Source organism: Panthera leo, chromosome E1 (assembly GCF_018350215.1).
Source record: "Panthera leo isolate Ple1 chromosome E1, P.leo_Ple1_pat1.1, whole genome shotgun sequence".
NCBI lineage: Eukaryota > Metazoa > Chordata > Mammalia > Carnivora > Felidae > Panthera > Panthera leo.
Window position 1 is genome coordinate 25989218 of NC_056692.1, and position 17445 is coordinate 26006662.

At 48.5% G+C, this 17445-nt stretch overlaps 1 protein-coding gene and 1 long non-coding RNA gene across 4 annotated transcripts in view; one reads left to right on the top strand and one right to left on the bottom strand.

The window, feature by feature from the left end:
- The window catches only part of TBX4 (T-box transcription factor 4), a 31363-nt gene extending 15954 nt beyond the window's left edge, over positions 1-15409 (top strand). The window contains exons 5-9 of one of the 3 annotated variants that reach the window (XR_006196555.1): positions 9356-9508; positions 10475-10563; positions 10689-10924; positions 13410-14115; positions 14843-15409. Coding sequence is in view for 2 of the 3 variants with exons in the window: in XM_042916141.1 (XP_042772075.1) it covers positions 9356-9508; positions 10475-10563; positions 10689-10924; positions 13410-14029 (1098 nt within the window). In the remaining variant the exon portion in view is untranslated. Of the gene's footprint in view, positions 1-9355; positions 9509-10474; positions 10564-10688; positions 10925-13409 lie in introns of all 3 variants that reach the window. The other 2 variants (XM_042916141.1, XM_042916142.1) reach the window with 2 other exon arrangements.
- Positions 15410-15479: 70 nt separating this feature from the next.
- LOC122206708 lies at positions 15480-16673 on the bottom strand. The gene is made up of 2 exons (XR_006196556.1): positions 16325-16673; positions 15480-16154 (listed from the first exon to the last, which is right to left on the bottom strand). It is a non-coding gene; the product is annotated as an uncharacterized LOC122206708 (long non-coding RNA).
- Between the last annotated feature and the right edge of the window lie 772 nt (positions 16674-17445).

The following is a 17445-nucleotide window of genomic DNA, read 5'->3' on the forward strand; positions in this document are numbered from 1 at the left end:
GGGAAGGGTTGGCCAAGCACCCACTGCCTAGAGCACAAGGCCTTTTAATCGAGGGGCAGAAGGGCCTTCTGGGTCTTACTGGGCACTATCCTGACCAAGACTTTGCTCCCAGTTGACCCCTACCTGGCCTCCTCTGCTTGCCCAGGCCATGACACTAACCTGGAAAGGTTAGTGAAAGCCTCTGTGCCCGGAGTTGGGGAGCTTAGCTGGCGGGCAGGTCTCTGCCCCCAAATGTGCATGTGGACCCCATGGGACAGACCACTGGGGGGAGCACAGAGCTTGGCAAGAGCTAGATGTTTCGGTGAGTGGCCAAAAGTACCCCAGGCATCAAAGTTCTGGTGAGAATTTCAGATGCACAGCTTGCTATCATGGTTCCCAACTGCAGGGGTGCCTCAGATGACTCTTCTACCTTTACCCCACCCCTGCCACCCCAGCAGAAAGTGGTAGGGGTGGGACTCAAGTGGTTGAAAATCTGGGCTTTTTAAAGTGGGAGAGAGGCTTTCATAGCCCAGCAGTAGATTTTCCCAGCCTGGCTTGCCTCCTTGGTGGTTCTACTGGAGTCCATGAAGGGTTTGCAATAATCCTGCATATGGTCTTGAGTCTGAGAAAGTTGGGCTGCTTGATGGGCTGGTGACATGGGGGTTGCCCCTGGCTACACTTGCCATGCCTGCCAAGAACTCATGTCTCCTTGGCAATAGGGATACTCCTGACACAAATGCAGCTTTCTCCAGAGGGTTGGGATGCAGAGCATCTTCCTTCTCCCCATTCCCGCACCTACCCAGCAGAGGCAGCTTATTGGTCACAGCACCCTGCGTGCAGTGGCAGGACTCAGGGATGATGTGATTGTTTCAGGGGCTGGGAGTAAAGGAGCTGTGCTTGAACCCACACTTCTCTTCCCAGTCCAGCATTCTTTTGGCTTGTCCACCTGTCTTTCTGCACCCAAGGCTTGAGCTGGCATATCTTCAGTTATTTGGAGCATCACTGGAGAGGGAACAGCTTCTGATCGTGCAGGCAAGGGCTGTGGAGATGAGCTAAATATTCCTAGATAAGCCACGTGGACCATGGCTTTCTGCTCATTGGCCTGCACCAGTGGGAGTGCTGAGCCCTTCATCACCCTGTTTGGTTTCTCAGTGCAGGCGCCTGGGAAGGAGCCATCTCATATGCTATGAATTTGCCCCAAACAAGCCCTTCATTCTGTGCTGCTCTCCTCCAGTTTCAGTTTTCCCTAAAATCTCCTAGGCGTTGAGGACCTTTCTCAGCCAAATGAGCTTTGGACTTTTCCCTCAGGTCTCATAGTATCTCAGGGATTTTAACTGAGATTTTGCAGCCTAGGGTCCCGGGGAGAGCTTGGGCTTGGCAGCCTGTCCTACATACAGGGAACAGGGACCCCTCAGACCACATGGCCACATGTTTTGGCACAGGGTTCTGACTAGAAAACTCTTTGTGGGCTTTTGCTGTAGTCAAGGAAGGCCTCTGTTCCTTCCTGGGGCAGGTTCAGGGATGATGACCGGTTTCTGGGAGTAAGCGCAAGCAGGGACAGAAAGGATCCTGGGGGCTGGGGGCTAGGACTGAGCTGCTGCCTTAAGGCTCGATTCAGTTCCACTTCTGTTCTGCTGGCTGTAGAGACTGCCTGTCCCTTGCTGCCTACCTGCCATCCCCTTCCATCCACAGCAGGGTCCTGGGCCAGGTAACCATGAAATGGAAAGAGGAGCTGCTTCAGAAAGTTGAGGCAGGCTTCACTGAGACAGGGCCTGCATCCTGCAGCAGCACATGGAGATGGCTGGGACTTACTTTTCTCCTGATCTGGAAGCCGGGAGCCGATGGCTGCAGTGGTGTGTGTGTGTCTGTGTGTGTGTGTGTGTGTGTCTGTGTGTGTGTGTGTGTGTGTGTGTGTGTGACAGAGAGAGAGAGAGAGAGAGAGAGAGAGAGAGAGAGAGAGAGAGAAGGAATGGCCTTCACCACCTCTTATGTCCCAGGACTCCCAGATTGCTGAGGAGGAAGACCAGCAAATGATTTCTGACGCAGAAAGTCTAATGGTTCCAGAGGCCGAGTTAGCTCCAGGCTGGGGTGTGGGCTGCAGCTTCTTGGTCACAAAGTGGCACACGCACTTGTCCCCTCTGTATGCTACTTTCTCCTCTGGCCACATGGCTCTTCACCTAGTTAGTTACTCCTGAGCCTTGGGATCCAAGCTCAAATGCCACCTCTTCAGAGAGATGGTTCAGGGTCCCCACTCTGGCTCTCAGAGTGCCACGCACCTTTCTGTCCTAGTACTTACCACACTAAGAGTTTTATACTTATTTATCAAGTTTATTTCTGCATAGGAAATACAGTCACATGGCTTAAAAATCAATCAATGAATGAATAAAAATGTCTGTAATGAACCATTTTTCTCCTCTTGGTTCCCTATCCGCCCAGTTTCTTTCAATCCCTGCCACCCATAACCGTTGTTCCTAATTTCTTTTTGGCATTTCTTTTTGCATATACAAGCAAAATACAGAATCTCAAATTCTTTCTTTTGTACACAAAAGGTAGCATACCATAAACACTTTTTGCACCTTGCGTTGTAAACAGTATAAAATGGAGATCATTCTGTTCGTATAGAGCTTCCTTTTTCCTTTTTTTACAGCTGCATTTCTTTTTCAGTGCACATTTCTTTCATAAATTATGTAGCCAGTCCTTACTGAAGAAATTAAGATGCCTATTTTTGCTCTTTTATCTACGTATCTTTAAATTTTCTTATGTTTATTATTTATTTTAGAGAGGTAGAGAGACAGAGTGCAAACGGGGAAGTGGCAGATAGAGAGAGAGGGAGATACAGAATCTGAAGCAGATTCCAGGCTCTGAGCTGTCAGCATAGAGCCCTACACAGGGCTCAAACCCACAAATGTCGAGATCATGACCTGAGCCGAAGTGAGATGCTCAACTAACTGAACCACCCAGGCGCCCCTATTTTTGCACTTTTAATTAAATTTCTACATATATCATTTTACACGTGTGTCAAGTATATCTGTGTGATAAGCTGCTTGGTCAGAAGGTATTTGGATTTGTAATTCATAGTTTCACCCTCCATCAGGGTTTTAACTGATGTATAATTCCCACCATTGCTGTAGCCTCACCAACAGGGTGGGAGAGCAAAGTTTTAGACTTTTGCCAGTCTGATGGGTAAAATATAGATACTGGTTGTAGTTTCAATTTGTATTTCCTTTATTATGACTAAGGTCAGGCATCTTTTTTCCCTTTCTGTGAACGTCTCTCTCTATCCTTTGCTCATTTTTTCTCTCAGATTTTTGAACATTTATTAATTCTAGAAGGTTTTATAAATTAGGAGAATTTAGCTTTTATACGTGTTAGGAGTTGCTCGGATGTTTCCCCAGTTTGTCATTTGCCTTTCGATTTTACCTATAGTGGTGTTCCCACACAGAAGTTTTTGACTGAATGTATTGCTCTATCCTTATGGATTCTGCATTTTGACTAGTTTAAAGCCCTTATCCACTCCGTACTTGTAAGGAAAATTTCTTGTGTTTTCTTCTAGTATTTTATGGATTTATTTTTACATTTAAACCATTGATCCTTTTGGAATTTTTTCTGGCATTCGATGTGAGGTGTGAATCCAACTTTTCTTTTTTTCTAAAGAGCCATCCAGTTGTCCCGACACCAGCAATTGACTGTTTCTCTTTCCTACTTGGCTTAGGATGCCTTATTTCTGTGCACTAAATCCCCATATGAATTTGTGTCTGTTCATGTGCCAGTGCCTTAACTGTTGAGACTACATGATAGGTTTTAGTGTCTGGCAGAGCTGGTCCCCCGTTGCTGTTTTGGTTTTTTTTTTTTTTTTTCAGCGTTTTCTTGGCTAGTCTTATCTATTTTTTTCATATGAACTTTAGAATCAGCTTATATTGTTGAGAAACTTATTTGTATTTTTATTAGAATTGCTTGAAATTATAATTTTACTTAAGGAGGATTAATAGGAATACCCTTCTCTTGGTTGAAGTCTTCTTTTTTGTCTTTCCAAAGTATATTCAAGTTTTCTTCATAAGGTCCCACACGTTTTCTGTTAGGTATTTCATCTTGTTCATTACTATTATAAATGCAGTCTTCCTTCCAGTACATTTTCTCACTACTTACTTTTGCTTGGTTTTTGGATTACTCTGTGACTTCCCCACCAGATAGGAAACCATAAGGTTTTTGTTTGCTTGCTTGCTTGCTTGCTTGCTTTTGGTCAGGGGCCTGGAACCCACAAACCATGAGATCATGATTGGAGCCGAAGTCAGATGCTTAACTGACTGAGCCACCTAGGCACCCCAGAAACCATAAGGTTAAATCACCATTGTATCCTACTGCCTGTTACTGTGTCTGGAACAGTGGATGCTGGTAAGCAGTAAGCGAATGAGTGAACCGGCTGAAGGGGGTGGTATTTGGTGTTTAGAGAGAGAAGGCATGTCCTCCACCAGGGGCTGACATCCCTCCAAAGCTTATGCTGTCAACTTGTCAGTAGGGACTCAGAGCTACTGATCTCCCTCTTTTCCTCTTTTTCTCCCACATTTGCTGAGCCCTGACAATGTGCCGAGCCCTTGCTGGATGTGTTGGGAGATACAGATGCCCCATACACTCCAGATCAGGCCTGGTGCCCCTGGCCAGGTACACATATGAGCTCAGGCTCAGAAATTAGTATCAATTCTAGCTCTGCCTCCCACTGGCTGTCTGAGGTTGGGAAAATTCCTTCACCTCCCTGAGCCACAGTCAGTGGGTCTAATAATAATGTCTACTTTACAGAGATGTTGTAAAGAGTAATTACATGATGTGTGTAGGTTCCTCGGCACAGGGCCTGGCACCTAGGCTATGCTCCATAAACACTGGCTGCTAGTGCAGAGACTGTGGGAGAAGGCAGAGGGTTTCTGGAACCCTGGGTTGCTGCCCTGGGAGTGAGACCTAAGGCATATCAGTTGGCTAACTCAGTTCTAGTTTAGATATTCTTTCAGCCAATCACTTACCTTTCTGGGTCTCCGCTTTTTTTCTTCTTTAAAAAAGATGTTTTTTAACATGTATTCAGTTTTGAGAGACAGAACTCTCTCAGAGAGAGACGGAGACACAATCCGAAGCAGGCTCCAGGCTCTGAGCTGTCAACACAGAGCCCGATGTGGAGCTCAAACCTACAAACTGTGAGATCACGACCTGAGCCGAAGTTGGACGCTTAACTTACTGAGCCACCCAGGTGCTCCTCTTCTTTTTATGTAAGCTGTAGATCCTGTCTCTGTCCTTCCCTGTTTGCAGGACTGGAGAGGGTAAGAAGGAGGATGGAGAAGGTAGTCTTAGAAAGTAAAACTATGATGCAGGGGAAAATCTGGTTTTAATAGATGACAAAATGGACATTAGCCACACTTGTATGGCTAGCATTCAGATACACTGCTTTCTGTGATGGACAATAGGGCCTGGTGAGTCCTCATCTCATGCGGTGTTTGGTTGACACTTTGTTATTCGTTACTGAATATGTTGTTGAGAGCAGTGTGTGCTCTCTCGAAGGTCATCTGGAATCTTCTCAGGATTCTGTCTCCAACCAGCTATGTGTTCTTGGGCGAGTCACGTTCCCACTATAAGCCTCCTGTTCCTCATCTGTAAATTAGGAGGTTGGACTAGAATGATTTCTAAGGTCTGCCTCTCCATGCCCTAATGTTCTGTGATTCTAATGCAGATAAATCTGGACCTCATTGGCCAAGCACGCTATGGAGATCTCTCGAGGAGATGGATGTTTGGCACTATCACAGTTGTTAAAATAGAACAGGCTTCTGAATTGTAGCCAGAACATAATGAATCCCATTTCTGTAAAACAATAACGGGACCAGTCATGTAGTGGGGTTTGTTGATGTGGCTGGTCCATTTGGCCCAGCATCCTCTGCCACAAATATAAATGTGAGACTCTGGCAAAAGAGATTAATGTGGCGCCTGGGGAACTTCCGAGTAAAGCCAGGTGTGAGTCACGGAGTTGGTTTCACATTCTCCTGGGCTGTTGGGGCTGAGGCTCCACTTTATATTTGCACTGGTTCAATGAGGGGACTTTCTTCCAGACACCTGTCCAGGTTCCAGACTGTCCAAGTTAGAAGGGGTGTTTGGGACCACTTCTTAGTTGAAGGCCTCACTTTATAGATAGGGACTGGAGGGGAAGAGCTTGCTCAAGACTTATCACTGGTGAACAGAAATCCATAGAAGCTTCTGGACCCTTCTTGACTTCTCTGTGTCTGGGATTGCACCCCCCTAGTGGCTCCTTCCTGCCCCTGCAGGCAGTTTCTCTCTTCCCAGTTTTCCCTGCCAGCCAGTCTGGTTCCCTCCCCTAAAAGGTGTGTTTGGCAATCTCTCCACGTCAGTCAATAGAGGACCTTGTCTGATAGGCTAAGGAGTTTGGCTTTTAACCCAAGGGGCAAGAGGGAACCATCAAAGAGGGAACCCCAAGGGGCAAGAGGGAACCCCATTATAGATATGACATTTATTGAGCTCTAAATGCTGGCAGGAAGTGGGGGAGGGGAACAGGGGAGGCAAGAGGAGAAACTACAAAAGGTGCCTCTCAAGCAGTGTGCAGTGTTCCTGGGTGAACTGGAAGGTTCTAATCAGGGGAGTGACCTGATCTGATGCGTGGCACGTGAAGAGGGAGAGGAAATAGATATAGACAGGGAAGAGGTGGTCCCAAACCTGGAGAGAGATGGTGGGCCTGGATCAAGGGTGTGTGGGGTAATGGAGAGGTTTTTATCCTGCAGATGGAGTCACAGGACTTGGTCATTGACTGGACCTGGAGGTGAGTGACAGTGAGGAGCAGGGGAGTCGATAATACCTAGAACTCTGGCTGGACTAACACAGCCTGTGACTGCCCAGTTGGCAGAGGAGCAGGGTGGATGCTGTCATTGGTCTGAAGGTGTCCCGAAGGGAGAGCCCAGCCTCACCATGCAGATGCCTGCATCTGCCTTGGGTCTGTGAGTCCAGTGTCTGTGCTCTCCCCGCCCTAGGAGAGCCAGCGTGGCCAGGGAACTGCAGTGTGCAAGTGCTCATGGGGAGGTTGTCTGCACACATGTTTAATCACTGTGTTTCACCTGAAAAATGCCTCAGAGGTTACCTTGTCTCTAGTGAGCAAAGAAAGACAGGAGAGGAAGGGACAGGGAGCTTGTGATGATGGCCCAAGTCTCCCCAGTCCTGTAACCCTGCCTTGTACTTACTAGTTCCTGTTTTGGGGTAAAGGAGCCTAGAGATACAAAAGGAGTAAAAGATCTGGCCCTTTCTCTTGAGGGGTTTATAGTTTAATTGAAGGGACAAGAAGAAATAGGAAGCCACTAAGAAGCAACACAACAGCCAGGCAGACAGTGCACAGGGAGGAAGTTTCAGTCAGCATCAGGAGTTCAGAACAGGACCTAGTAATCTGGGAAGGCTTCCCAGAAGAGTTAGGCCTTGAGATGATTGCCCTAGAAGGTGAGAGAGAATGGGAAAGGAAAATTGAGCAGAAGGAACTTCATGTGAAAAGGCCCAGAGGTGGGAATCTGGGGACTTCTGGATGCATCCAGGCCACCTCCCAGGTATTTAGTTCTGGGAACTTAGGTCCTTTGTGAACTCCTGCAGCTGGGAGCAGTGCAGGTTGACGGAGTAACCCAAAAGGACTGGGAGGTGTTTCCCAAGTTCCAGCCCCTCTCCCCAGCCTCCTAGAAATGGATGTCCATTGAGGTTTCCCAAGGGAGAACTTGTGTCCACCCTGAGTTGTTTTTGTTTTTTTTTTTTTTAATCTGGCTGGCTCCCAGTTGAGCAGTGGGTCCCCAGCTGCAGGACCTGGCTTGAGGTTTGGAGTGCTCTGTACCTGCCCTGAGAAAGTCCAGAAGTTTGTCACTGGGGTTTAGTGGGGCACAACCAGTGCAGAAGGCAGAAAAGCAAGCTCCTACTGGATGAAGCTACCAGGCCAAACTGAGGAGCCCAGGGAAATCCAGAGGCCACAGCCCAGCTCCTGACCCACCTACTTCCTCAGCTGAGCCTGCCCTCTGGGCTTTCTCTGTCCCCAGCGTGTGCTTCCCAGACTAAGACTTCTGCCTTGGTTTTCCATGGAAGAGCCTGGCTCTGGCCTTTCTTTTGGCAGTCTGGTCACTCAGGGGTTTAATCTTGCAACAAGCTTCAGCATCAGGCCTGTCACTGGGAATGGGGAAAGGTGGGAGCCAGCAGGGCTAACCCAAGAAAGGGCACTCTTGGAAGGAAAGGAAGGAAAGAAAGGAGGTGAGAGAGTAATGGGGCCAGAGAGCCGGCCTTGCCCAGCTAGGATAGGAGCCAAAGGGTTAACAAAAGCAGCCGTGCTGATAAAATGCCCCAAATTCCTGGTCCTGCCTCCAATGGGGAGGGCGTCTGGCAAATGTCAACGATAAAAAATACATTTTAATGGCACATGATTCAGCCGCTACCGTGGGGCACAGCTGAATGAAGCAGGTTTGGAGCAGCAACTACTGTGTGTTACTCCCGGGGCTCTGGGGCCAAGCCTCCTGGGCTCTTCGTGTCTGGTGGGGTGGCCCTCCTCCCCAGTCCCAGGCATCCCCAAGGGCCAGTAGGTTCCTGGGGCCTCCGGCTTTCTCTGGCATTATTTCTGGAACTTTGCTGTCTCCTACCTCGGCACCTGGAATTCTAGCCCACGATGGAGCTTCTCCCCAGGCTGTGAGGTGTCTTGGGCAGGTCTGAGGGCAGGATGCAGCTGGGTTTCCCCGGCATCCCTTCCACAGGCCTCTGCAAATGTTGAGACAGATGGAAAAGAGTCAGAGTGGAACTCTTTCCTCCGCTCCTCGGCCATTCTGCACACCCAGTCAGGTATCTATAAGAAAGGCCAGTCACATGATGGGGAGTGGGGAGGAGCAGGAGAGGTGGGAGAAGAATGAGAGGATCTGGGTAAAGAGTCAATTGAAGCAGGAAACCTGAGGGGTAAGTTATATATTAGGATTCCATTTTACAAATATGACAGCTGGGGCTCAGAGAAGTCCAGTGATTTGCCTGAGGTCACACAGCAAGTCAGTGGCACCCTGGGACTTTGCCTACGGCTTGGAATTCCACCTGCTACAATATACTGAGGTCACTTGAGCTTTTAAATGTTTGGTTCTCCATTACTGCAGCAAAACAATCTGTGCCATTAGGAAAGCCAGGTTTTGGTTCCAGAGCAGAGAGGCTGAGTGGGGACCATGGGGGCTGAACTGGTGCTCGGGGACCTGGTTCTTCACTTGGGAGCATTAGCACCTTTCTGGCTGTAGTCAGGCCCTGGAGCCTGGGCTTTTAGGAGAATGAAAGCCAGCCCAAGGCCAGCTGACTGAGACCAGGGTGGAGACCTGGAGCTCAGAAAGAGACACTTCTCTTCCAGATCATCCTCAATTCCATGCACAAGTACCAGCCACGGCTACACATCGTGAAGGCTGATGAGAACAATGCTTTTGGCTCCAAAAACACAGCCTTCTGCACCCATGTGTTCCCAGAGACTTCCTTCATCTCTGTGACCTCCTACCAGAATCACAAGGTACGGCCACCCCCATAGCCCCCACTGCTGATGCTGCCTGGCATTTCTGTGCTACTACAGAAAGGCAGGAAGTGACGTCCCCACGCAGTGCGGCTGAGACGTCCCAGACACCTATATTGTCCCTCAGAGCAGTGAGAAATTGGATGATGAACAGGAAAGTAGACCAGACCCCTAAATCTTCAGTGCAAAGTAATTATGGAGAATGGACCAAGTTGGCAACTGTAGAAGCCAAGAGCATGGATCTTGCCCTGTGGCTTGAGTGTTAGTTAGCCATTTTGTTCTACAAACTTCTTCTTCCTGGTGGGATTTAAAAGTTGATTCTGGCCTGTCAAGGAAGGGGAGAGAATGGGGAAAGGAGCCCAGGGTACTGTCAGCTGTAGAAGAGCCAGGACTGAGCCTTCTGGAGGCCATTCCCAGGCTGCAGTCAGAGAGGTCCGCCTCCCACCCTACACCCCCTTCCATAGCATGACCGTCCCAAACTGCCTCCAGACCCCTGCATGGGCTGCTGTCCCCTGTCTCTCTGCCTTTGCCCGTGCTACCCTTCTTGGAGCTCTTTTCACATCATGCATATTGGGACTGGCGAGGTGGGCTGGGGATACTGGGGAAGGGCCATAGGCTGTGGCAAATTTTAGGCAGAACATTGACAGTCAGATTTGTACGGTCACTTGGAAGCTGAGGTGGCAGTTGCACTGGACAAGGGTGACACAGATGGGAAGCTGTTCCAGGCACAGTGGGACAGGAGGACAGGAGACAGAATCAGAAGGTCTGAAGTTAGTAGAATGGATGAAAGCTAGCAAGGAGCCATATGTGAACAGTGAGGCCAAGGAGGACCCAGCAAGACTGCAGCTGGTCTTGGGCTTGGGTGTGCAATTTACCCAGGCTCTGAATGTGCCTGGGGCAGTGGGGGAGGGCCCAAAGCCTGCCCAGCCCTCTACCCCAGCGACTCTGTGTGTCCTCTCCTGACAGATCACACAGCTGAAAATTGAGAACAACCCTTTTGCCAAGGGATTCCGGGGCAGTGACGACAGCGACCTGCGTGTGGCCCGACTACAGAGGTGGGGCTGCCAGGCCGGGGGGTAGGGAGGGCAGGCCGGCTGGGTTCAGGCACACAGACCTGGTAACCCTCAAAGTATCTTTACTCTCTTCCTGTCTCCCTCTGACTGTCCTCCCACACCTCCAGCAAAGAATATCCTGTGATCTCAAAAAGCATCATGAGACAGAGGCTTGTCTCCACCCAGCTCTCAGCCAAGCCTGACGTCAGCCCCCTGCATGGTGCCCACCAGGCGCTCCAGCACTACCAGTATGAGAATGGTGCTCACATGCAGTTTGCTGCGGCCGAGCCACAGGACCTTCCCCTCAACACCTTCCCAGCCCAGAGGGACTCCAGTCTCTTCTATCACTGCCTGAAAAGACGAGGTAGTTCTCTCCAAGTCTGGAAGCCCTAGAGGGTCAGAGGAGGGATAAAGCTCTTCCTACAAACACTTTCCACGAATGCATGGGTACACACACACGTACCTGGTTATTGTGTGGCCTGGGAGAATAAGCCTGAAAGGTTAGGGACCATGGTCAGGCCCCATGCAAGAATATTGATTCTTGATTTAAAATATTTTTTATGTTTATTTTTGAGGCAGAGAGAAACAGAGCATGAGCTGGGGTGGGGCAGAGAGAGAGAGGGAGACACAGAATCTGAAGCAGGCTCCAAGCTCCGAGCTGTCCCGAGCTGTCAGCACAGAGCCCAAAGCAAACAAGCCGCGAAATCATGACCTGAGCCGAAGTCAGGCGTTTAACCGACTGAGCCACCCACGTGTCCCAATTCTTGATTTTAATGTACACTTCAGAATCCTCAGAGACAGCTCGTGGTCTTGGTGTCCCCAGACACTGGTACCCCTCCCCCATTTCAGATGTTGCTTTATAGCCACTGCTTTCAGAGCCTCCACGGGATGGGCAGATCACACAAAGTCAGCTGGACTCCATCTCTAAGCATGGGAGGAGGCTGAAGCATCCTAGTCCAGAGATTTTGAGATTGAGGCTGTCATTTATCAAAGCAACTTCAATCCTAAAACACGGATGACCCAGAGTCATGAGAATGGAAAGGCTTCTTGAGAATGGAAATAAACTACTGTGGATGTAGATTGGGAGCCAGGAAGACAAGCAAAAGAAATGTTTTCTTCTTCTTTTGGAGAAGAAGAGCCCTGAGCTGGGAACTGGCACATCTGAGCTCTGGTAGCAGTTCTCAGTTTCTCCATATATAAAATACAGATGATTGGTGTTTACACCAGAAGAACCCTCAGGGACCCTGAGATTCTCTTGGGAATGGGTTTTAGGGACTTTTGCTTAAAATCCAGAATGTTCTCTCTAGCTCCTAGGGAGCAGCTGGTAGAGTTCTGAGTATCTGCTGCTCTAGTCCTGTTAGAATGAATGGCCTAGAGCAGGGGTTAGCAAACTGTGGCCCTTGATCCAAATCCGGACTATTGTCTGTTTTTGTTCAACCTGTGAGACATAAAAAATGGTTTTACATTTTTTTAGTAGTTGAAAGAAGTCAAAGGATGACTATTTCATGATATGTGAACATTATATGAAATTCAGACTTTAATATCCATAAATAAAGTTTTATGGGAACACAGACATATGCATTTGCTCAACTACTGTCCATGGCCACCTTCGTGTGATAACAGCAGGGTCAAATAGCTGCAAAAGATTCTGTTACAGCCCACAGAGCCTAAAATGTCTACTATCTGGCCCTTTACAGAGAAAGTTTGCTCACTCCTGACCTAGAGTCACTGGGCCACTTCGCAGGTCCAAGAGCTTAGTACTTTTGAGAGGAAGGAAGAATTTGGAGAGACGAGAGAAAGGAGGGATGAGTAAGGGTGAGAGAGCTGGGTGAAAAAAGAGGCAAGTTTCTCCTTTTCAGGGAAGATGCTTCCAGAGGGGAAGAGTGGAGAGATGAGTGCAGGCCTTCAAACTCAGTCCACTCATCCCCCAGGCCACCCTGCCCTGTGCATACACACAGCTCCCAGAATGAATCCCTAGAGAAAACAGAAGGAGGGAGGCCAAGTTAAGCCTTTGGACAAGTGTTCTTAAATTTGTTTAGTGGTCTTTTGCCCAAGTCTTCAGGCCTGGGTCATCCCTGGGTCCCACGGGAGGATGTGACACTCCAGAGAGTCAAGCTGTCATGGTTGAGGAGGTTGAAAGACATGCATACATGGTTTGGGGCAGCTGATGTCATCTTTCCCCAAAGAGAGTATGTTTAGCCTTGAAAGTAGAAGTCACCTTTTACTTATTATCAACTCCATTTCTTAATTTTGTAAATACTGTTGTGTTGGAATCTGTATAATAACAATCTGCCGGGATTTCTTTGAACATATGTAGTGTTTACTTCTTCTTCTAAAAGTAATAGGAACGTGCCTGCGAGTAGCTTTGGCTTGCTAAGGCCTTCCTGGGAGCTGAGGATTAAGGCAGAAACATTGTGGCTTTAATTTTCTGGCTAATTCAGACAGATGTGGCCTCTGGGCCTGGTTTGGCCTGGCAATTGCCTCCACTTTCCTTGGCCAGGGTGGGCCTAGCCTAAGAATGCTAATGCACATTAAGGCCTCTTACCATCCCCGAGAGTCAGGGTGGCAAAGGATGAAAGCTATATGCCGCCTGGCTAACCACATCACTCAATGTCCACTGATGTGGTATCCCCTGTGGCCTTTGAGCAGTGTCCATAATCTGACCATTTCTTGGCTGCCACCACCTCATAAAAGCTGTTGCTGATTAAAATGGTTCTGGGAGTACCATGGCAACATGGGGCAGGGCAAGCCCTGAATGGCAAGGGTAGGCTGTCTTGGCATCCACAAGGGGTGTTCTGGGCCCTGGGTTGGTAGAAATGGCCCTTCCTGAAGGTTTCTTTGTCTTCCAGCAGACAGTGCCCGACACCTGGACCTGCCCTGCAAGCGATCCTATCTGGAGGCTCCCCCTGCAGTGGGGGAGGATCATTACTTCCGCTCTCCCCCTCCCTATGACCAACAGATGCTGAGCCCCTCCTACTGCAGTGAGGTGACCCCAAGAGAAGCCTGTATGTACTCAGGTTCAGGGCCTGAGATTGCTGGGGTGTCTGGTGTGGACGACTTGCCCCCACCCCCACTGAGCTGTAACATGTGGACATCGGTCTCACCGTACACAAGCTACAGCGTTCAGACGATGGAGACTGTGCCTTACCAATCCTTCCCCACACACTTCACCGCCACCACTATGATGCCTCGGCTGCCTACTATCTCTGCTCAGAGCTCCCAGGCACCAGGAAACACCCACTTCAGCGTCTACAATCAGCTCTCACAGTCTCAGGTCCGGGAGCGGGGGCCCGCCGCCTCCTTCCCCAGGGAGCGAGGCCTCCCTGCAGTGTGCGAGAGGAAGCCACCCTCTCCACACTTGAATGCTGCCAATGAGTTTCTCTACTCTCAAAGCTTCTCCTTGTCCCGGGAGGCTTCCTTACAATACCATTCAGGAATGGGAACTGTAGAGAACTGGACTGACGGATGACTCCCATGTCTCTCGACAGCCCCAGGACCATGTTCATCCAGTGTTAACCTCTGTGGGTGGCCTGCACTACCAAGAAACACAGGAAGGTATTTCAGAGGGTGTGATGTATGCGTGTGTGTGTGTGTGTGTGTGTTTGTACATGCGTACATTTGGAGAGCATCTATCTTCTGATATACAATAGAGGCCATGACAAGAAAAAAAAACAATTATCTAAGAAGCGATTTTGGCTGCGGGACCTGGGTCCACTGTTATCTCACATGTCTTGACATGTGCATGGATGGGATGGGAGTAGAGAGTTCATGCGAGTTATTTAGAGATTTGGATAATATAATCTTTGATTTACTCAGGGGCCAGGTGGTGCAGTCTCTCTCATAGGGAAAGTTGGGGGAAGATTCTCATTGCTGGGGTGGGAGGGCTTTGTGCACATCTTAGAGCTCCTGGCCTTCTGTTAGCAAAGAAGCTGAAAATCTTGTTTGGGGGACAGGAGGCCCACTCTTTTGGCTTCTGGAGATTCTGTGAGACTACCTGAGACGTGCACTCAGCTAAGCCACAAAAGCCTGCTCTGAGAGTAGAGCTGACTGCTCAGTTACTGGCCTGGAAATTGATCCCTGGAGTTCTGAGGTCTGAGGGATGATTTTCAGAGAAGGTCATGTGCTAAGTGCTACCTGATGAGTATTAAAAAAGGGTTTTTTCCTTCAAGAGGAGGGAAAATGCAACCAATAGCATCTCTGTCATCATTCAGGTTTTCTTATACAGTACAAAGCCCTTCCCCTCCGTCCCTGACATATAGTTTCTCACTCTCGGGTGCATAAGACTCGGCCTCTCAGGCACCATCTGCATCCTGTGACTGGCAATTATGAAACACACTTCACCTGGCAACGTCCCCAGGAGGTTACATCGGAGCTGCCGCCAGGCAGAGCCTGTTCTCCCAGAAAATCCTCGCCTCTGGAGCAAGAAAGCCCAACAGAAATAAAAACAAGAATTGAGAAAACATTCATTTCTTCCAGTAAATTCAGCCAGTGAGCTCAGAGAGCAAGGATAATTCTCCAGTGAGGTGAATCGTGTAGTCCCCAGCCCAGCTCTTTAGCATCGAACGTCACCAGACCATCCATGGGGCTGGTATGAACTCTGTAATCAAATTTGGGAAATCACTAAACTCTTTGCATGCTGAATAGCTATTTATATATTATATATATATATAAATAAATAAATATATATATATATATATATCTCACAAATGCAGGCCACATGTCAAATTCAGCTTTGCTTTTTACAAATGAATAAACCTAATAAAATGAACGCTGGAGGGGGTATTTGGAAAGACATCTATTTAAAATTTTATTACACATTTGATGTTAAAAACTAAGAATGGTTTAGATAAAACATATAAATAAATAAATAATAAATATATAAATATATAAATATATAAATAAATAAATATATATATATATAAACATACACACCACAGATTAAACTTTATTAGAAAGACATATTAGCCAACAGGGGGTATGGAACTTCAAGTGTTTTGTTATATAGCATGGACATTTTATTTTACATATCAGAACATAAAGCCATTTTACAACTGTGAAGTGTGTGGATGCTCTTTACTACTGACTTGTCATTTCTTGGCTCAGCAATGGTCTCATCCTCCCTTTTGCTGGTATTTCTTCTGTGCCTCTGAGCATTTACACTATGGAGCCAGTGAGCCTAGAGTGAAGGAATTTAGGACCAACGGAACAGCTGTATCTTTGATCTCGTGCTACTCTGCAGATGATGGGTCTGGATTTCAGGGTCCACAAAGACCCCAGAAGGGCAAGGCAGGCAGTACACAAGAATCTGTCACATTTCAGTAGTCAGCACACAATCTGGTGGTTTGGAGGAGGTGGTCTTACACGTAGGGAATTCTCGGTGGGATCTGTGCAGCTTCTTCAGGTGAGGAACTGAAGAGCAGGTTGGAGAACATGAGGCTTTCCAGAGCAGTCAGATGTAGGAGCTCATCAGCCACCTGCACCCTAGAGAAAGGATTCAAGGCCTGGAAGAGACCTCTGCATCCTCCTCCTCAACCAGATCCCTAAAGCTTGGTCACAAGATGGAGTGGCAAGAAAGGAGATGAATCCAGTCCACCCTATTGGATTAGAAGAGAAGCTGGTGTCAGGAGGTGTGTTGGGGCTCCCTCCTTACAATGCCTTGCCTCTTGCCCCCTCCCCTCATTGTCACCCACCATCTCCACTGCAGATTGGTCTAGGAAGCCAGGAGAAAAGAAGACAAGGGTAAGGGTGTTCTTTAAATCCATACCTTCATCAGGATGAAGATGAGATTTCCTGCTGGATAAAAAGTCCACCTTGTCTCCTATTTCCCCAGAGTCCTTTCCTGTGGCTTTAGGGCTGCTCTCTGGGTGGACTTCCTCCTGCAGAAGGAAGCCAAGCTCCTTCTTTCCTTGGCTGTTGGCTCCCACCTTGGGCTTTTTGGTCACAGAGAAAAACTTAACTGAACCTGGCTTAGGACACAGAGAAGTGGTGGGTTCATCCTAACTCACACCTGCTCTGTTCTTTTCTTTCTGGGTGGATTGCATTCTGGAACACTCCACACCTTCTAGAACCCCAGGCACAGGGCTGGGAGCTAGACATGGGTTCCCAGCCTCTCTCCAGATACACAGTTGCCTGAATCCAAGGTAAAGAAAGCTGTCTGTCTCTTATGGGATATTCTGAATCTAAGCGGCCCATATCTTCCTACCAGCTTTCTGGGAAGCATGAGGTCCTGGGGCTTTCCCACCTGGGCATGGCTAGAGAGCAAGGCCTGAAGTGGGATTTGTGGAACTTTCCTGCCCTTCTGAATCAACAAGTCAATAAAAAGGGGGCACATGGGATACCCTGGAACAAAGGGCACCATTCAGTAGCGCCAACAGGTCATACATCATCGGGCCAGAAACCTGCCACATGAAAAGTGTCTGCTTCTACAGTGCCCTGCCTGGGAAGGGGGGGGTGGGGAAGATGAATATTCAGCTGTGAGGCCATAGGCAGGCAGCCCCCAAGGCTCTGATCACCAGCCCAGAGCCAGCCACTTGGTGAAGCTGGGCTAGGCTCTTAGCTGCAGCTCAGCTACCCAACTGCCCTCCAACAACAGAAGAGCCTGGAATAACAAAATGGAGAATGAAAGAGAAGCTGGAGCAGACTGACAAATTGTTAAAAAACCAAACCAACTTCCAGTCTTGGCTGGGCCTCAGGGGGTCAAGAGGCCTCAGCTTGCCCCACTAATGGAGCCTGCTGGAGAAGTAGCAGCCCCAGCCTTGCAGGGTCTTATCTTACAACATAAAATTAAAACCCACTTAAAAGGCCGGAGGGCATGTTAACATTCCCCCTGCTGTCTAATTGAAGTAGTTCCCAGTGCAAAGGATTTCACTTGAAAGATGTCCCCCT